Source organism: Maylandia zebra, linkage group LG18 (assembly GCF_041146795.1).
Source record: "Maylandia zebra isolate NMK-2024a linkage group LG18, Mzebra_GT3a, whole genome shotgun sequence".
Classification (NCBI taxonomy): Eukaryota; Metazoa; Chordata; class Actinopteri; order Cichliformes; family Cichlidae; genus Maylandia; species Maylandia zebra.
In genome coordinates, this window is record NC_135184.1 from 14885036 (window position 1) to 14902362 (window position 17327).

General features: G+C 40.1%; 3 protein-coding genes across 5 annotated transcripts; 2 read left to right on the top strand and 1 right to left on the bottom strand.

The window, feature by feature from the left end:
* The first annotated feature begins 2243 nt into the window (after positions 1–2243).
* On the top strand, positions 2244–3950 carry LOC101463688 (ATP synthase F(0) complex subunit g, mitochondrial). The gene is made up of 3 exons (XM_004542894.2): positions 2244–2355; positions 2632–2792; positions 3752–3950. Exons 1-3 carry the CDS (start codon positions 2304–2306, stop codon positions 3848–3850), a joined length of 312 nt encoding a protein of 103 aa, XP_004542951.2. The 5' UTR covers positions 2244–2303; the 3' UTR covers positions 3851–3950.
* Positions 3951–3968: 18 nt separating this feature from the next.
* ift22 (intraflagellar transport 22 homolog (Chlamydomonas)) lies at positions 3969–7573 on the bottom strand. Its single transcript, XM_004542893.2, has 5 exons — positions 7300–7573; positions 4952–5034; positions 4693–4776; positions 4387–4589; positions 3969–4309 (listed from the first exon to the last, which is right to left on the bottom strand). Exons 1-5 carry the CDS (start codon positions 7336–7338, stop codon positions 4161–4163), a joined length of 558 nt encoding a protein of 185 aa, XP_004542950.1. The 5' UTR covers positions 7339–7573; the 3' UTR covers positions 3969–4160.
* A 114-nt stretch (positions 7574–7687) lies between these two features.
* Positions 7688–16592, top strand: LOC101487511 (outer dense fiber protein 2). Of its 3 annotated transcripts, XM_076876332.1 has the most exons (17): positions 7688–7808; positions 8994–9165; positions 9263–9386; positions 9517–9648; positions 9741–9815; positions 10602–10673; positions 10751–10867; positions 10965–11150; positions 11237–11346; positions 11439–11574; positions 11722–11832; positions 12596–12700; positions 13017–13175; positions 13587–13687; positions 13805–13967; positions 14244–14369; positions 14468–16592. In XM_076876332.1, exons 2-17 carry the CDS (start codon positions 9002–9004, stop codon positions 14630–14632), a joined length of 2046 nt encoding a protein of 681 aa, XP_076732447.1. In that variant the 5' UTR covers positions 7688–7808; positions 8994–9001; the 3' UTR covers positions 14633–16592. The 3 variants fall into 3 exon arrangements, with proteins under 3 accessions (XP_076732447.1, XP_076732449.1, XP_076732448.1); XM_076876334.1 differs by lacking the exon at positions 13017–13175; XM_076876333.1 differs by lacking the exon at positions 7688–7808 and having other exon boundaries at positions 7833–9165.
* Positions 16593–17327: the final 735 nt, after the last annotated feature.

The following is a 17327-nucleotide window of genomic DNA, read 5'->3' on the forward strand; positions in this document are numbered from 1 at the left end:
TTTTTGGTCTTTTACTAATGCTGATATTCTCAATGAGGAAAGTTCATACATTTGATTTCTTGCAAAGAGTTACGTTAGAAAATTAAAGCTTCTGCCTTTACTAAGATGCCAGGAAGTAAGCGTAATGAGTGGAAACAGGGAGAAAGAGCCAAGCTGTGTGAAGGTTGGAGTGTATAAATAAATAAAAACACAAATGATCCCTTATTTCCCTCCCTTTATTTTAAATTATTTATTTTTTATCAACCAGAGGCATCCTATGCTGTCATTGAGAGGGAACTGGTTCTAAATCAGAATAAAGAGGGTGTTCTCAGTCAGCAACTATAGACCAAGCTTTACTTAAGAAGGCATTTCTCTCATCTAAATCTTGAAGGTCATCAAGGAAACATTTTTTAAAAATATCTTACTCAGGAAGCAGTTTGAGTTGTGCATTAAAGTAAATTACACTTTTTCCACAGTTTCCCATTATACCCAAAGTTACTCTAAAATAGCCTCAGAGTTCAATGTTTTTCCACGCCATTGCATGCCTGTTTGCAACCTTCCTTTGCTTGTTCATAAATATATTGAGGAGCTGTCAGACTTACAGTGAATGTAATCTAAAGTGTTAACGTGAAATGGAAAATTCCTTCTGCTTTCTGAAACCTGTTTTACTTCGATTATATTTCCCTGTAATCTGAGATGACAAGTTTGGTGTTTTGCATTGGTAGTTTTAGCTACTTTCAAAATAAAACACTGGGGGTTGTAACTGTGTTTGGCTGGGAAACACAAGTTTGTAGGGGATGGGCCCACCATCATTTGAGAACCATTTGACAACATCAAAATATAAGAACATACGTGCAAAAGACTTTAACAAGGTGTGCTTTTCTCCCTAAAGCCTTTCAGGGGTTATAAGATATTAGAGAGCACCCTCTAGTGATTTGCTGTTTAAAAATCTAGTTGAAGTTCCTGCCAAATTGACCGCATGTATATCCACTTTTTGAATTGCAGAAAATGAGATGAGAAACCTGCAGAAAGTCATCACTGAACTTTTCAATTAGCTTTACGGCCATCTCAAATGTGAGAAATTCTTCCAGCTCCACAAATCATTTATGTTCTTGCGTGTGAACGCATGCAGTGATTTGGCTAAAGCTATAACAGTGAATTAAACAAATAGTACCGGGTGTTGGGCGTTTACCTGGGAAATGCAGCTCTGGCCTCCTTTCTTGTTTGTACTTTGGTGCAGCTCCAGTTGTTTTGTTTAATGTGGCCTGTCGGGTGAGTCAGAGGATAGTGAGTAATGATTCAGTCATGCCTGTAATACTAAAAAAAAGAAAAAGAAATTTACACCCACACGCACGGACTACTGTACAAGGTACAAGTTTTGTCTTTTTCATAGTGGGATAAAACCTTTCAGTTATTTGATGTAAAAATAATTTTAAAAAAGGTAAGCACATTTTTATCTCTATACCACCTTTCAAGATAAACATCACAAAGTGCTTCAAAAGAAAATACCAGAGTATAAAAAAAAGAGTTAACCAAATGCAAGCGTAAAAGGCTTTTAGCAGTTTTTTAAGACAATAAGAATTGAATAAGAATTTGGTGAATTACAAAACTAAATCAAACCAAACATAGAGGAACTGTCCATGATTTTATGCTTTGTCAGTTTGGTTAAAAAAAATAAAAAAATCAGCAGCACAACCTGACGACCTTGCCAATTAGGAGAGTTTCTGAGGTCAACTGCCCTCACAAAGTCTTGTGCTTGTATTGTAATACCTGTTTGGACTTTCCTAAATATTTCCCCTCATAATGTGCTCCAAACAATAGCCTGACAATTAAAAGGGAAAAAACCCAAGAAACATGCTCCCTGGAACTAATAAAAATGGCAGGCTGCTTAAACTAAAAATATAAGTAAAAACTAACTTCAAACAAGGAAACTCACCCTGGAAAACCTGAAACTAAGCTGAATTGAAGTCAAATCCTCAGGTTACCGACTGGAAACTTAGAGTTGTTACTGAGTCACTTCAAAATCTGAGCTCCCCAAAATTTACCCCAAATTTTGATTTATAGGGGCCGTTTTTTCTTTCTTTTTCCAACTTCTGAGAAAATAAGATATATTTTTGCGTTATTAAGTCAAGTTTTTTTTTTCAGATATTAACCGAAATTTTTCACTTATGGATGGCAAAATATATATATTTTTGTTAGTGGCTGAAACAAGCTTCCACAAATATTTAACTAACTTGCCAACGTGCACATCTCATTTTATTTTGAAAATCGACGACCCGGAAGATTGCTTTCTTCTTCTGGTGACCTCCTGGGAAGTCCTCATCATGGCGCAGGCAGTTAAGAAAGTTGTGAATAAAGTTCCCGCATTAGTCGGCGGTAAGTCTTCTCACGCTTCTTTTTATACTAGAACAAAAAGTGAGGTACTTACCATGAATCGTGTAGCAGGGGCAATGTCGCGTTGCTTACAGTTTGTAGCAGTTGCACTGTGACCTCTGGCGTCAAAACATCAAACCCTGCAGCAAATCTTTATAAGTTTGTGAATTTGTATTTGTACTTTATAAAGTGTTTCATGAGAGGCGAAATAACCGTGTTGCGTTTGGCTTTGCTGGCTTTACTGCTCCTTGGCTGACGTGGTCTGTGTGTGACTTTCAGCCGCTCTTACATACTCCAAACCCCGGCTAGCGACCTTCTGGCACTACGCCCGAGTGGAGCTGGTCCCACCGAGCCCAGCTGAGATCCCCAAAGCCATAGAAGCTGTAAAAGGTCTGATCAGGAGCTATCAGACGGGACGCCTGGGACAAACTACAGTGAAAGTAAGTTTGAACTGAGTCGATTAACCTCTGTTGACCTTTTAGATTAACTTGGCTGCACAGAAAGTAGACCTTGAAGGAATGGCCAGCCTGTAATTTGTAATGAACAAATAGTTTGACAGATGTGTGCTTCCATGTTGCTGTGGGAGTTCAGGGCCCTGAGTGATTCGATTTTATATTGGGCACCAGAAAGTACCTATTTTGAATATTTACCAGTAGGTTGTGAATTTTGCTTGAGGGTCATTCCAGATGAGTTCATCAAACACCTCGCACCTATTTTAGGGACTTTAAGCATCCTTCTATGCTAACTTTAGCTACACTTGTGAGAGTCCATATTCATATAGCCATGGCACGAGATATTGCCGTAACATTTGAGGGCAATTTAAGTAGTTTATGTAATTGGGAAAAACAATATATTAGGTTTTTAAAAAACCCTACCTTCATCTATTATTCTTTTAAAATAAAATGTAATATCTCACTGTAGGGACCTGAAATCCCCATTAACTTTGCCCTTTTCATGCAAATCTGTGATGGTGAGGTGGGACTTTTTTTTTTTTTTTTTAAATTTCATGGCCCAACATTGACCCTTGATACATTGGTCACTCAGTGGATATTGTGCTTTTGAGTTGGAAAACTTAAAACACTAACTGACTAACATCTTTATTAAAGCACATGTGATAGTTATTACTATCCTTTATCCTTTACAAAGTCTGTTTCACTGTCTCAACGTAAACATTGTGGGTCTCTCACAAACACAAACCTTTACAGAACGTGTTAAAGTAAAAATAGGTAAACACACCATCACAAGTGCAGTAACACCAGCTGAATAAAATGTCAACAATTACTTACAAAACCCTCTTTGTGTTACATTATCAGGCCTCGTGCAGGGACTGTTACTGAGTGTGTTATTCTAGAAACATTTAAGGAGTTTTCTTGAGTGACAACTTGTTGTTTCCTTGCAGGATGCCATAAGGAATGGACTGGTGACCACTGAGGTGCTGATGTGGTTCTACATCGGAGAGTGCATTGGCAAAGGAGGCATTGTTGGATATGATGTCTGAAAAATGAACTTTTCTTCCTCCTCTTGCTTTTCCAGTCATTACATTCTCAACAGCCTGCACCAAATTCTTCCAAATAAACAGATGTTTGTATACAGGAGTAGATTTTGTGTCTCGAGTATTAATTTCAAGAGAGAACTGGGTCATATTTTATTCATAAAAGATTTACAAAATGCAAGAAACCAACGCTGAATATGTTCTACACCTATTGTAGAGAATATTAAAGTTTGCATACATGTATAATTTAGAGTGAAAATGTGGTAGTACTGCAGATGGCAACAAAACACATCTTAATATTTTATAGATGCTACTGCTACGTAATGATGGACATCTCCTCTCGCTCTCGACTCTCCGACATCGCGTTCACGACGTTTCCCAGGTATCTGCAGAAAGCTTGCCTTACATCCTCTGGCTCTTCTTCTAGGTTGGAGTGAATGAGCAGCAGTCTGCTTAGATGTGACGCTGCACAAGAAAATGTGACTGCATTAGCCCAGAGATAATGATTCTCATGACTCTCAGAGGACTGCAGCACAAGTTACCTAAAGGCAGCCGTCTGTCTTCCACTCCACTGCCAGGCTTGTGGTGAGCTATGAGCAGACACTGGCTGTCCTGCAGATCTTGAGAGGAGATGAACATCGAATGCCACATCTCTATTTCTTTGAGGTGACTTGGAACATCAGGGTTAAAAATGATCACCACACCGCTGGAGTCCTTCATGATTGCAGGCCAGCATGACTCAAATCTGTATGAAAATACATTTTACTACCATCATATTACATCGTAAGTAACAACACTTCTCTTAATTGTCACATAAAGGTAAGGATAACATCTATGCCTCCACTTACTTGAAATCCCCTGAACAGTCCCAAAGTTCAACCTCACACGACTTGTCACTGCTGCCCTCAGGCTGTGATTCAAATTCCAGTATCCTTGAAACAACAGAAAGTAGCTGCACTTTGTATTTTTACACACAAAGACTGATATCTGTCAAGGAAGGCTATGATATTGGTTCAATCTTGTCATTGCGATGACTGATTTTTACACTAAAGTGACACTCGGAGTGGCTTAATGTTGAAAGCAGTAAAGCTCACATAGGATTTGTACCTGACTCCTTGAGTAGGTCTGTATTCACCGCCCACATTTTCTGTTGTGTCTGAGAGAAAATTTGCAAGAACGGTTTTCCCACTCTGAAAAACAGAAAAGCAGATGGCTTTAAGTACGATGGCAAAATAGTAGCACATTACCCAGCCTGACAGACGGGAATTGTTACCTCCGGCAAGGAAGTCGTGTTTTTGGTAGCATTTGCATGCATGACATTCTTTCTGTCTGTAAGCACGATAGTTTGAAAAGTTTTGAATGAATTCTGGTAAAACTTTGTAGGGGTGTAGAGTGGGGCCATGTTTACAAGCTATTAAAATTTGACTTGTATCCAACAGGTCTTTGGGGTCAACTTAATGATTTACTGGTTGAAAATTGACAAAAAAGTGTTAGAACTTAGAAACAGTGATTCTTGTAAGTATTCTGTGCATTTTCAACATATAGAATGTACCATACAAAGATCTGAAATGTCACGTTTGACCTCTGACCACAATATCACACTTTGGATGCACACTAGTTTGCATCCAAATATCATGTCACATTTCATATCTGCCTTTCTTTCACCTTGACCCAAAAATGCATTATATCTTTAAAATAAGTACAGTCAAGAGAAAGAGAATGAGCTGCAAGCTCAAGTTATTCATGAGTGAACTGCCTTGTGGAGGTTTGCACTCTCATGTTTTTAAGTAAATATTAACTTTAAAGTTAACTACCAGTATTACATAAAAAAGTAAAAAGTGGAATATGTCCCTTCTTCTTCTTTCACCTGCTCCCTTTAGGGGTTGCCGCATCAGCCACCTCAGCCCTTTTTGTGTCCTCCTTCACCACATCCATGAACCTCTTCAGTGGTCTTCCTTATTATCTCATGCCTTGTAGCTTCATTATTAGCATCCTCTGTGCATGTCCAAAACATATCATCCTTGCCTCACCAACTTAGTCTCTAAACTCAACCTGTCCTCGTGCATGTCTTCCATCACCCTCACCCTACTCCTGACTTCCTCATCCAGTACCAACCTCCATCATTTCCTTGGTGGCACAAAATAAGCATTCTTGTATGTATGAGCACATTAAAACCAATACACACCCCTCAATTAATATAAACAAGTACAGTAAGTTTTGATATTTATTTATTTTTTAATATTGTGCAAAAGTCTTGAGCTACTTTTTGTCGTTCTTCCAAGGAGCCAGAATTTTTTAAAACTGGTCTCGAGCAATAGTTCTCCAGGCTTTCTGAAGCTCTTTCAAAGTTTTGTCTGCCTTTTCACCTTTTAACTCAAGGGATAAACCAGTGTTGTGTCTACACAGAACAGACAACTCAGCAACAAACCTGTCTTAAATTGTATCTCTAGGCACTTTGTTATTAGTAGCCTGTTACAAACATATAATTTTGGTCCCATGGTTCTGGTTGAACCCCTGTTACAGACTGGCAGGGTGTACCCGGCCCTGTAGCAGTTGGGATAGGTTCCAGACCCCTCCGTGACCTTGATAAGGGTAAGTGGAAGAGAATGGATGGATGGATGGATGCACTGTGGTCACGCCAGCATCGAATCCATCCAAGTTACATGGTTTATTAAAATAATCAAATTACAGCACTTATATTTATGTTAGACTACTTTTAATTAACTGCTTTAGCCCACTTACAAGGAAATTAAAAAAAAAATCTTGTTCATGACCTGTGTAGTATGTTAACACTATTGGAAGTCCCAAACATATTGCCCATGCAGCAAATGCACACACAAATAGTACAACTGAAAAGCACGCATTTTGAACACAACCAGCCATTTATTGGGCTCCCCAGAGCCCAGTTCTCAACAGAACAGAAAAAAGTCGGCCACCATCTAAAGGATGGTTTTGAATGTCCTTCAAAAACCGTAGAGAAATATTCCTGAGGGTACTTAAAGAAATTACACGAAAGCGTGTCTCAAAGAGTTCCGACTTTCGTTGAAAGTTGATCATACCAAATATCGACTTCCAAACTTGTTATAATGTTACAAACTCAGTTTTTAATTTAATATACTGTGTTTCAATCTATGTTTGCACATTTTTCAATAAATCTCTGCACCCATTTACCTATCAAAATATAAACAAAAACATGAGGGGTGGCTCGAGACTTTTGCATAGTACTTATCACTCCTTTCCCCTTCGTTACGACTGAATTTATACATTACTTTGTTGAGCAGTGACAAATAAACTCGGAGCGTAAATGTAACGGTGAAGGGTATGAATACTTAAGTCCAGTGCTTTCTCTGGTAATATTAGCCAAGGCAAATTTCACTGTTGACGCTTTTCGCTACCTGCTGGAATCTGAAAGGTAAAATAGCAACCGGTGTACAGTCAAATGAGAATTTACTCACCTCATTGGGACCAACAAAGAGTATTTTAGCTTTGAACATTTCCACTCAACTGACGCTGGTTAGCATTAGCTTTTCAGCTAACTTATCTTTACAAAATTCCGGGATAGCGAAGCAGTATCGCAACAGCAAGGTAAATGTAAATCAGCCAAACTTAGCTGCGTACATATCTAAACCACGTCATACTATATTTTTACCTTTACTTAATAATATATATCTCTTTAAATGATCTTCGATGCTTCCCGAGGATGGCGTACTAGCAATCGCGACAGTAAACTTCTTTTCCGTTTCTATGGTTTCAACCAGGCTCTCTGCTTTCTCTTGTTCATTGGCTGTTTACGGGTCTAATCAAATTTGGCCCCGCCCATTCAACCCTTAGGGAACGAATCAACAAAAAGATAGTCAGTTGACGTCGTTACGCTGCCTCACATCTAACCAATCGAGTGAGACTTTCCAAGAGGCGACTCCCCAGAGTGGAGGAGCGTTATTTACAAGAGGTACAAGGCGAAGGAGTAAGTGTTGTTTAAATTTTCAGGCATGCTTTTGTAAGTGGTTACTTGGTTTGGGCGTTATTAAACACGCTAGACTTGAATGGCGATTTACTTGGTATAATTACTAAAGTGCTTGCTACGCTTAGAGTTCCTTAAAGCTTAACAGCCACTTAACCTTGTCTGTTGCTAAGAAGTAGCTTCCTTGGCGATTGGCTTTCTCATGTCCAAGCAGGACTTTTAACCTTCCTCTTGTGTTAGCTGTCTGTAACTATCTCTTATGTTGAAGGGTCGCCTTTGACCAGTGTTCTAAATAACCCAGAAAATACCCTCAAAACAGCGGTTTATCATCCAGTTTGTTTGTAACCAATGGGTTACATTGTTAGGCTTTTTTATGAATTAAAATGATCAATTACAGCACAGGTGTCAAACTCTGGCCCGCGGGCCAAATTTGGCCCGCAGCCTAATTACATTTGGCCCGCGAAGCCATACCAAATTACTATTAGAGCTGGCCTACTGGTATTATACAGCTAATATATATATTGTTTAGTATTAAGCTTTGCTTGTTCCATATTCAGTTTTCCAGCAAAAATTATTTGAGTCCATAAGAAGAGATTCATTCTTAAATCTGGAGGAAGATTTTTTTTTTTTCAATAAATATTAATGTTAGCCCGCGACTTTGTTCCAGTTTTGAATTTTGGCCCACTGTGTATTTGAGTTTGACACCCCTGAATTACAGCATATCGCTTCTTTTCATTCTAAAAAAAAACCCGATAAACTGAACCTTACGAGAATTTTATGAAGAAATAAAAGGTTGTGGTTCTATTACCTAACTATTACTGAGAAGTATTACAACAAAATGTCTAAAATACATTTCTTCTGATTATTATTATTTTAATATTATTAACTATAGTAACGTTATAGTAAAGTAAAGTTGTATTATTTTATTTTATTTTGTCCACCATGGTAAATTTCCTCCTGAGAAGGTATTGCCCCAGATCATAGATGCTAAAGAAATTGTCACACATGATATTGTGACTCCACAGTCCAGTAGTCATATGAAGGACTACGCGCTTTCCTCGGTTTCACCCAGGGATGCCACTTGGAGGTTTGCCTGTGTAACTCTGTATTTCCCATGCATAGCCGGTTTTTGCGCATAGTATATTTGCACATATCATTTGAGCATATTATATGCACATCTGTTGACAGTAAGAGGCATGTCTCCAGAGGATGACCTTCGAAGTCCCCCCCTTGGTTTCAGCGGTACCAGGGAGGATTTCACTCTGAGTCGTGGCGACCTAGACAGCAGTCATGAGCCTGTTGGTAGAACCAGGGCACGCAGCAGTCTCCATACAGGAACCCCAGAGTGTGAGATCAGCTGGTGAGGTCCTACAAGGATGATGCATTTGAATATGCACTTGCCAGCTACCACAACTTTACTGATTCAAAGTGTTTTCTTGCTTTCCTTTTTATTTTAGTCTCAGAGATTTTGGCAATAAAAATAATCCTTTCCTGAAAATGCTAATGGATGCAGAAGCAGCTGCCAATTCTGCAGCAATCCAGCTAGTGTCGTTTAAAGACTCCATCGACGATGAGTATGCTGTAGGTCTGCAGCAATTTTGGATAAAGCTAGCTTTGTGTAAAGCCAAAGGGTTTCCTACATTAAACATATGTTTTTGCAACTGCTGTCCTGCATTTTCTCTAATTTTCTTTTTTTTTAATGTCAATTAAGGATTCAAGACAGTCTGCCAAAGATAAACGCCAAATTGCAAGACAGCGTGGGCTTCTGCTGGAAAAGCTAGAGGACTTTAGACGAATTAATAAGTCAGTGCGACAGAAACTGAAACAGCTCCAAGAGGCAGAGGTTTGTTAAACTGCTACTACACCGTATAAGTCAACTGTATTTAGTCTGAAAATGTGTTTATTTATGTCCTTGCTTTAAATAATTCCGCAAAGGCAAATCGAATTGATGCAGACCAGCAGATTGACACGCTGCTGAAGAAGATCATGCAGGCTGAGAGTGAAAATGAGGTGAGTGTTTTATTACACCTATGCATTGGCACAAAAGAAGGAAGTTTAAGGGAACTAAGCTTTGTGATTAGCTTGTGAAGATTTAGTCAGTGAAACAAAGTGATAAAGGATAAGTTATAGCGGTTAGATAGATGGATTATTAATAATATTTCATTTATTCAAATTCCATTGTCTCGGCCTGTGATCAAATTCTTTATAGATTCCCTCACTGATTAAATTTTTCTGGGGAACAGAAGTAGAAATATAGTTTTCAGTATCAGCTCAACTGTTTTATTACCTTTGAGTGTGACTCAGCTCTAGGAAGTGACTGAAAGAAAGAGATCACAGATAAAAATAGCCGAAATGGGCTTTCTCCAAGCATGGTTGGGCTCTCCTTTATAAATAGGGTGAAGAGCTTGGGCATTTGGGAGGTGTTCAGAGTAGAGCCACTACTCCTTAATATCAAAAGGAGCCAGTTGAAGTGGTTTGGGCATCTGGATGCCTCCTCAGTGAGGTGTTTCAGGCATGTCCTACCAGGAGAAGGCCCTAGGGTGGACCCTTGACACGCTGGAGATTATATCTCTCAGCCTGAGAATGCCTTGGTGTTCCCCCAGATGAGCTGGAGGAAGGGGCTGGGGCAAAGGGGCAGCCTTTGGTGATTAAACTAGTGAGAGCACAGCCACATTGGTTCTGATGTCACAGGACATACTCTAAAGGTGTTAACTTTACAAAAGCGATTTTAATGCACCTAAAGTGAAGATATGGTGATGTGATAATATGCATTGGTTTCCATGTTTTTTCTTGCAGAATTTAAAGAAAGATTTGAGTGAGAGTGAACAGAAGGTCAGGGAGCTGATAGATCTGCGGAGAAAAGAGCAGGTAAGTACAGCAGAGATCATTTGCGGATGAATTAAGTCATTGCCCATGAAATTATATGTTTACGCTGGCTTCAACAGGAGAACGTAAAGAGTGCAGTTCACATGACCAAGTCAGCAGAGGCAACACGTGCTCACCTACAGGGACAGCTACGCAACAAGGAAGCTGAAAACAATCGCCTTACTGTACAATTACGGGTACAGACACCTTTATCAGCTGGCTGCGCTGTAGACTAAACTGCTTTATTAATGTATAAATTAAAACTGCACACTTGTGGGTTCATGGTCTTTGCAGGCTCTGGAGAGACTCATAACCGAGCAGAAGCTGGAGATTGATGATCTGAAGGGGTCTATCACCTCTCTGTCTGCGAAGGCAGCACAGGACAAAGAATCTCTGAAGAAAGCCACCCGAGCTCAGAAACTGAGAGCGGAGAGATTTGAAGCTGCTATTGAGAAATGCTACGCACAGCTGAGGGAAAAGGTACGAGGTCAAATTGGTTCATTATTTTGGCTTCAGAAGCAGTTGAGGATCCCGTTTGATCTTTGTTTGTCTTGTTTGGCAAACAGGATGCTCAGCTGGCCAAAGCCCATTCAGAGAGAGACTCAAGGAGAGGACAGAAGGAGCAGACGACAGATGAGAAAGACAAACTCGTTGCTCATATAGACTTATTGAAAAGGTTGGTTGGTTCTCCTTCCCAGCCATTTGTCATTTCTGAGTACATCAATATTCAGATGATGCATTAACTGTAAGTGTCTGTTTCCATTAAAGCCAAATTGCAGACTTGACAATGAGAGTGCAGAAGGAGAAGGACGAGCTAACTGCAGCAAATGAAACTCTGATGCAAAGGCTCGAAAAACTCAGCTCAGACAACGGAGAACTCGGCATAAATAATGCAACACTCAAGGTACAAGTTACTGAACAGCTTGTATGTGAGAGTCATTACTGTGAAAGGCAAAAAGCACAGACATGTTGCAAGAAGTCCGGTTTCCATATTTAGGAGTTAGGAGGACCTTATTTTACTAAAACTGTTTGGATTTCTCTGCTATCCCAGGAATCTGTAGCTCAGCTGGAGCAGCAGCTCGCTGAGTGCGAGTCTGCCCTCGTAGAGGAGAAGATCGTCTCACAGGAGAAGAAGCACCAAGCTGAACAGTGTCATTATCAGGTTTGTGTTTTGATTTAAAACCTTTTACTTTCTCGTGTGCTGCAGCCCTGAAATATTGCAGACATCACCCAGTGACAGTGGGTCAGCTCCGCAGCGCTGTGCCTGTGAGATGTCCGATGCACGCAAGATTAGTACAGGTGACTGTCCAGTGAATTCACAGCAAGGAATTGAGGATCTGGTTTGCTGCCCTCTTCCTTTTTTTGTGCAGGCAGAGCCTCAAAAATCAAACGTATCAAAGTTTTTTTTTTTCCAGCACTGACAAACCAGACCTAGACCATCCCTTGTTCTCTGCAGGGAAACTTTTAATCATGTTTGTAAATGACTGTTATTTTTATAGACCCACTACTTTACTCTGGAGTCAACAAACATCAAAAAATGTGCAATGTTGAAAAAAAAGGCACTCTTTCATCATATTTGATCCTCTTAAAGATCATTTCTGAATAAACACTGACACACAACAAAGAGTGTTTTATGTTCTTAAATCTTTCAAACCTTTTACTTCTCATCTATTAATTTCAAATATTAACCTTTCAGTTCTTGTTTTTTTATTAGTATTTTTCTATCTTTCTATCATGTTTGAAGGTCATTTTTTTCCTGACACAGTTAGGATAAAGTAGTTTCCAAACAGGATTACAAGAAACCTATTATTTACAGATACAGAATGTGGTCTGTAGAAGCCACTGAATGAATGACACTAGTTTTTAATGACAGGGAAGGCCACAGCAGGTTTCATGTTAATGTTCTGTATTTTTTTCACCTCCAGGTTGCACAACTTCAAGCTGAGCTCCATGATTCAAAGATAAAATATACAAGTCTTTTAAGAGAAACAGAGAAGACACGAGATGGAAAAGAGGCAGAAGTTGAGAAGGTACCACCGCCCTTCTCTTTAATTTGCCTTATTTTATTTACGTTACATGCACAGTTTCTGTTAAGCTAAAAACTCATTCTAACAGCCCATTACAAGTCTGTCCAGCTCTGTTTCACCTGCTGTTTAATGGACAGTCATTGTGCACTTAGTTTTCTTTTTTCAACTGCATAACCACAGCTGAATGAATCATGTACATCCGTGAGCATCTCTTGGAGAGGTGTGCTGAGTTTTAAAGCATATTACTATGTTTCATTTCCCGAAACCCAACTCTTTTTTTTTTTTTTTTTTTTTGTGCCGTTCCTCCTCTGGAGCCCAGGTGAGGCAGGAGCTGCAGGGGCGCGTGGAGGAACTGAACGCTTACCCCGAGTTACTGAATGCAGCTGAGCAGAGTCTCTTTGAGTGCCAGGAAAACCTGCAGCGCTTGGAGAGGAAGTGCTCAGAAAAGTCAGAGTCCATTAGGCAACTGCAGGTTAAGGTGTGCAAAGCCAGCTGCTGTGGTCAATGTAAAATGCAGTCATTTTCCTATTTTTTGACCACTGGGTGGCAGTATAGCCTCAGGTGACCGCTGGTGCATTGTGGTTTCTAATATTGCTGTGAGTTTCGATGTTTGTGATTGCTGTGCAATGTTTAGGTTGAGCCCACTAGCGAGTCTTTTGTGCTCCCCAGTGTGATCTCTGGTAGAACCAGACGACCACGTGTTTCCGTCAGAAATACTGAGTTTTTATCTCGAATCTGCTCGATTTGAGGCTGATAAATGTTCAGCAGATCGTGGAGGTAGTTGTTGTTTTAAAGTAGCATTTGTGCACGTGGTGTGATTAAATGTTTTCTGCACGATTTACTTGTAGCCCGTGGAGGCAATTCTGAATTTTATGTTTTGCACACGCAGATGGAGAGTCAAAGCAAACTGCTGAGATCATCTGCAGAGATGAGGGAGTCCATTCATGAGGCCAACTTACAATTACAAGAAAAACTGATTTCTATCCAAAAGTAAGAACTCAAATATCAAAAACCTGCTCATATTATCAGTATAGAAATTGATGCTTACTCTATGTGTGTGTGTGTGTGTGCGCGCGCGTGTGTGTGTGCGTGTGTGTGTGTGTGTAGAGAGACAGACAAACTGCAGCAAGAGAACCTGGAGCTGGTACGGAGGCTCGCAGCTCAGGAGGAAGCTCTCAGCTACAGCAACCGGCAGCTGGATCAGCGCTCATCAGAGTGTCAGGCCGTCAGCCGACAGCTGGAGGCAGCTTTAGCAGACGTCAGACAACAGGTACAGGTTAGCTGTTGGAGTGCTGACCAACAGTTCAGCACCTGTTCTTCACTCAGATCATCAAGTAAGACATTACAACCTAACAGTTCAGTCGAGATTTGTTTGAAGCCATGCCGTAAGTAATCCAGCTGGAGCTACATAGTAAACAGGCAAAGCTAGATATGCATGTATCTGTATAAAACAACTTGTGTTACTCCAGTTTGGTGTCAAAGAGAGATTTATCGTACAGAAAATGGCGCATCACATAATGATATTTCACATTTTCACCCCGTGTAGGTCACTAAGGTGAAAGAAGAGGCTGTTTCCAGGGAAGAGGCTCTTCAAACCAAAATCCTGGAGCTGGGAGCCGAGAAGAGCAGAAGGGAAAGCGAGCTGAGGCTTCTTCGCCAGAGCAAGCTCAACGTAAGGGCCATAGAGAAGACGCACTCACGTTAGATGGAACATTTCTTGGAAGGCAGCGCTGAGCTGTATTATCTGTCTGTGTGTCTCTCAATCTGCAGGCAGAGAAGCAGTATGAGGTACGTCTGAAGGACCTGCAGCTTAGCCTGGACCAATCAGAGAGCCACAAGCGAAGCATTCAGAATTATGTCGATTTCCTCAAAAACTCTTATAAGGCCATGTTTGATGAAGGACTGCAAACATCAACATCTTATTTTCTGAAATGATGGAGGTTTGCATTTTAAATCCTGATTTGTTTTGCACTCTGATATTTATTGGGTCTGTTTAAAAGGGCAACATGGGGGTAACTAAACCCTGATTTTTAATTGGTTTGATCAGTTTCTACTTTTACATTCAGATTTTTGAACTGCATTTCCAGGAATCAAGTAATCTGCTGCTGTTTTTTTAAAATACAGTAATGTTTTCAGATGTTTGTACATCTTGAACTATGATATTTTGGTGCTATTCTGTCCGTATGACAAGGAGCTTGTTGCATAACTGTTACATAAGATTGGCCAAACTCTGAGTTGAGTAACACCTAATAGTACTGTTGCATAAATATTACACATTTGAAGTGTGAATGTAAGATAGCAAAGACTACACTGGACTGCAGGAAACCTCTTTTCAATTTCTATTATTTTATAAATTTTAATAGATTCATTTATAAAAAACAAAACAAAAGGACTTTCCAGCAGGGTAACACGAAATTGCTAGAAGGACTAGCAATCAGGTTATTTTAGGCACAATGCAGTATGTACTTGATCTGTCTTATGCAAGTGGCTACAGCTGAACAACTTTTTTCCACAGCCTGCAACTGAACACCAACGAAATTATGACAGCAGTTGTTGGCCAATGCAAGTGGTGCTTGAAAACGAAACATTTTATTGGTGCTTACATCCTTTTCAGTAACCTTTGTGTCTTTATAATGCATTCAAACAGTGCACGTGTGCGATGATAAATTACATGTGCAAGTAAAGCAGCAGGCACTCCACTCAAATAATGTTTGATTGTAAGTCAGATACATGTGTGATTAAAATGTGAATTTATGAATTGAATGAATTCAGAGTGAACTGAAAACATGCAAATGTGGTGCACAGCACAGTGCATCACTGGTGGAAGGGTTTCCCAGCTGCCAGTAATGGCTATCTACACTCTGCCATATTAAAGACGTAGCACACTGTGTGTAGTACCTGAAATAAATGCCACCCTTGTGTAACACTATGCCCTCTTCACTTAAACTTGCACATTCAGTGTGTGAATGTGTGTGTGAATGGGTGGATGACTGGATATGTAAAGCGCTTTGGGGTCCTTAGGGACTAGTAAAGCGCTATATAAATACAGGCCATTTACCATTTACATTCTGACAGGGTTGCGATATCTGATAATTGGCAAAATTATAAATTAGCCCCTAAAGGCTGCCAGAATAATATAAATCCCAATTCAAATATAACATTCTTGCTATCAATACGCAATAAGCAGTTTATACATTTAGAAACAGATTTCTGCTCCATCTTCTCCACGGGCTTGATCTTATAACGCTGATAACTGTGGAAGCTTCCACGCCGTCATTCCCACCGTCAGTTCAGCAGAAAGCAAAACTTTTGGATTCACAAAAAAAAAAAAATCTAATTTTAATTGCAAATGACTTTTTGTTTGGTCACATTTTGTCCCAGCTGTGTTTACCTGCGATAGAATGAATCCATATTTCCAGCTGTGACTTTGCCCATCACCCATAATAAATCTTCTGCTCTGACTAGTGAAGCTGATTCAAAATTCAGCGTCTTTACTTTTAATTTCCCTGTCATCCTCCCGGTGCTGGAAACAGGCGTTTGTTTGTTTGTTGGTAGTGGACATAGCAAAGGTGTGGTGTGCACTGGTTGTGTTTTATATTAGGATTCTCAGCTGGACTGAGAATAATTATGTGTGGCCATTAGCTGTGAAGTCCATGCCTTTAGGTTGCAAATGTAACTGCCCACTTCTATCTCTGTTGTTGGTTTGTCTAATAAAAATCTTATATTAATCTGGCCTGGAGGCAAACACAAGAGCTCCGGTATCAGTTGCAGCGTGACTTACTGAGATTTACCGAAAAACTGAGCCATAAATGTACTGTGTTTATTTCTTTTGTTCTCTCACTGTTGCTTGTGCTTCCCTGCTGTATCTATGGTAATAAACTACTGTGAGTCCAGACCTCTGAAAGACTGATGTGTTCCTGCATCGGACGTATTCCCTCGAGTGAGCAGGCCTCCTCTCAAGTTCTCAGAGACAAAGCTCTATTGTGCTCTCCTTCGGGGGATGGAACGATTTCATGGCTGCGTGCGTCAGTACTTATGTTTTTTTCCTTTGCTCTTGTGGTCTTGCCTGTTTACGTAATTCTGTCGATCACTTTGGGAATTTGCTTTTTTCTGCTGCTTTCTGCTTACATCTGACTTTCGGCATTTCAGCGCTGAGATGGGCACACCCTGTGCTTATGTGCTTGTTAGGCTCAACAACTTTGATAGCCCTGACGCATAAACCCTTGCAGCTCTGCGTAAACCTGTTGGTTGGGTTAGTAGTTATGTCCCAGCTCAGCTCAGGGGTGGTGGAAAGTGCCATTCAACCAGACAGCCAAACGCAAGATTTATGAATTACAAAAGAGGCAAACTGCATGGATAAATAGGGGTTGGCAAATCAAAGAAAATTTAAAAAAACAGACGGGAGATTTATAGAGTTCAAGAGATTATTAAAGTTCAAAAGAAAATAACTCCCTGCCCAAAACAAAGAGCAGAGCAGCAATACCCTTTTCCCTAATGTAGCTTAACAAAAGAAACGGCTGATGTGTGCACAACCCCAGGCATACACAAGCACCTCAAAAACATCATCACTGCTCCTTATTATCTGCTCATAGCCCTAAAACCGAATCAGCAGAACACATCTTAGTGTGTG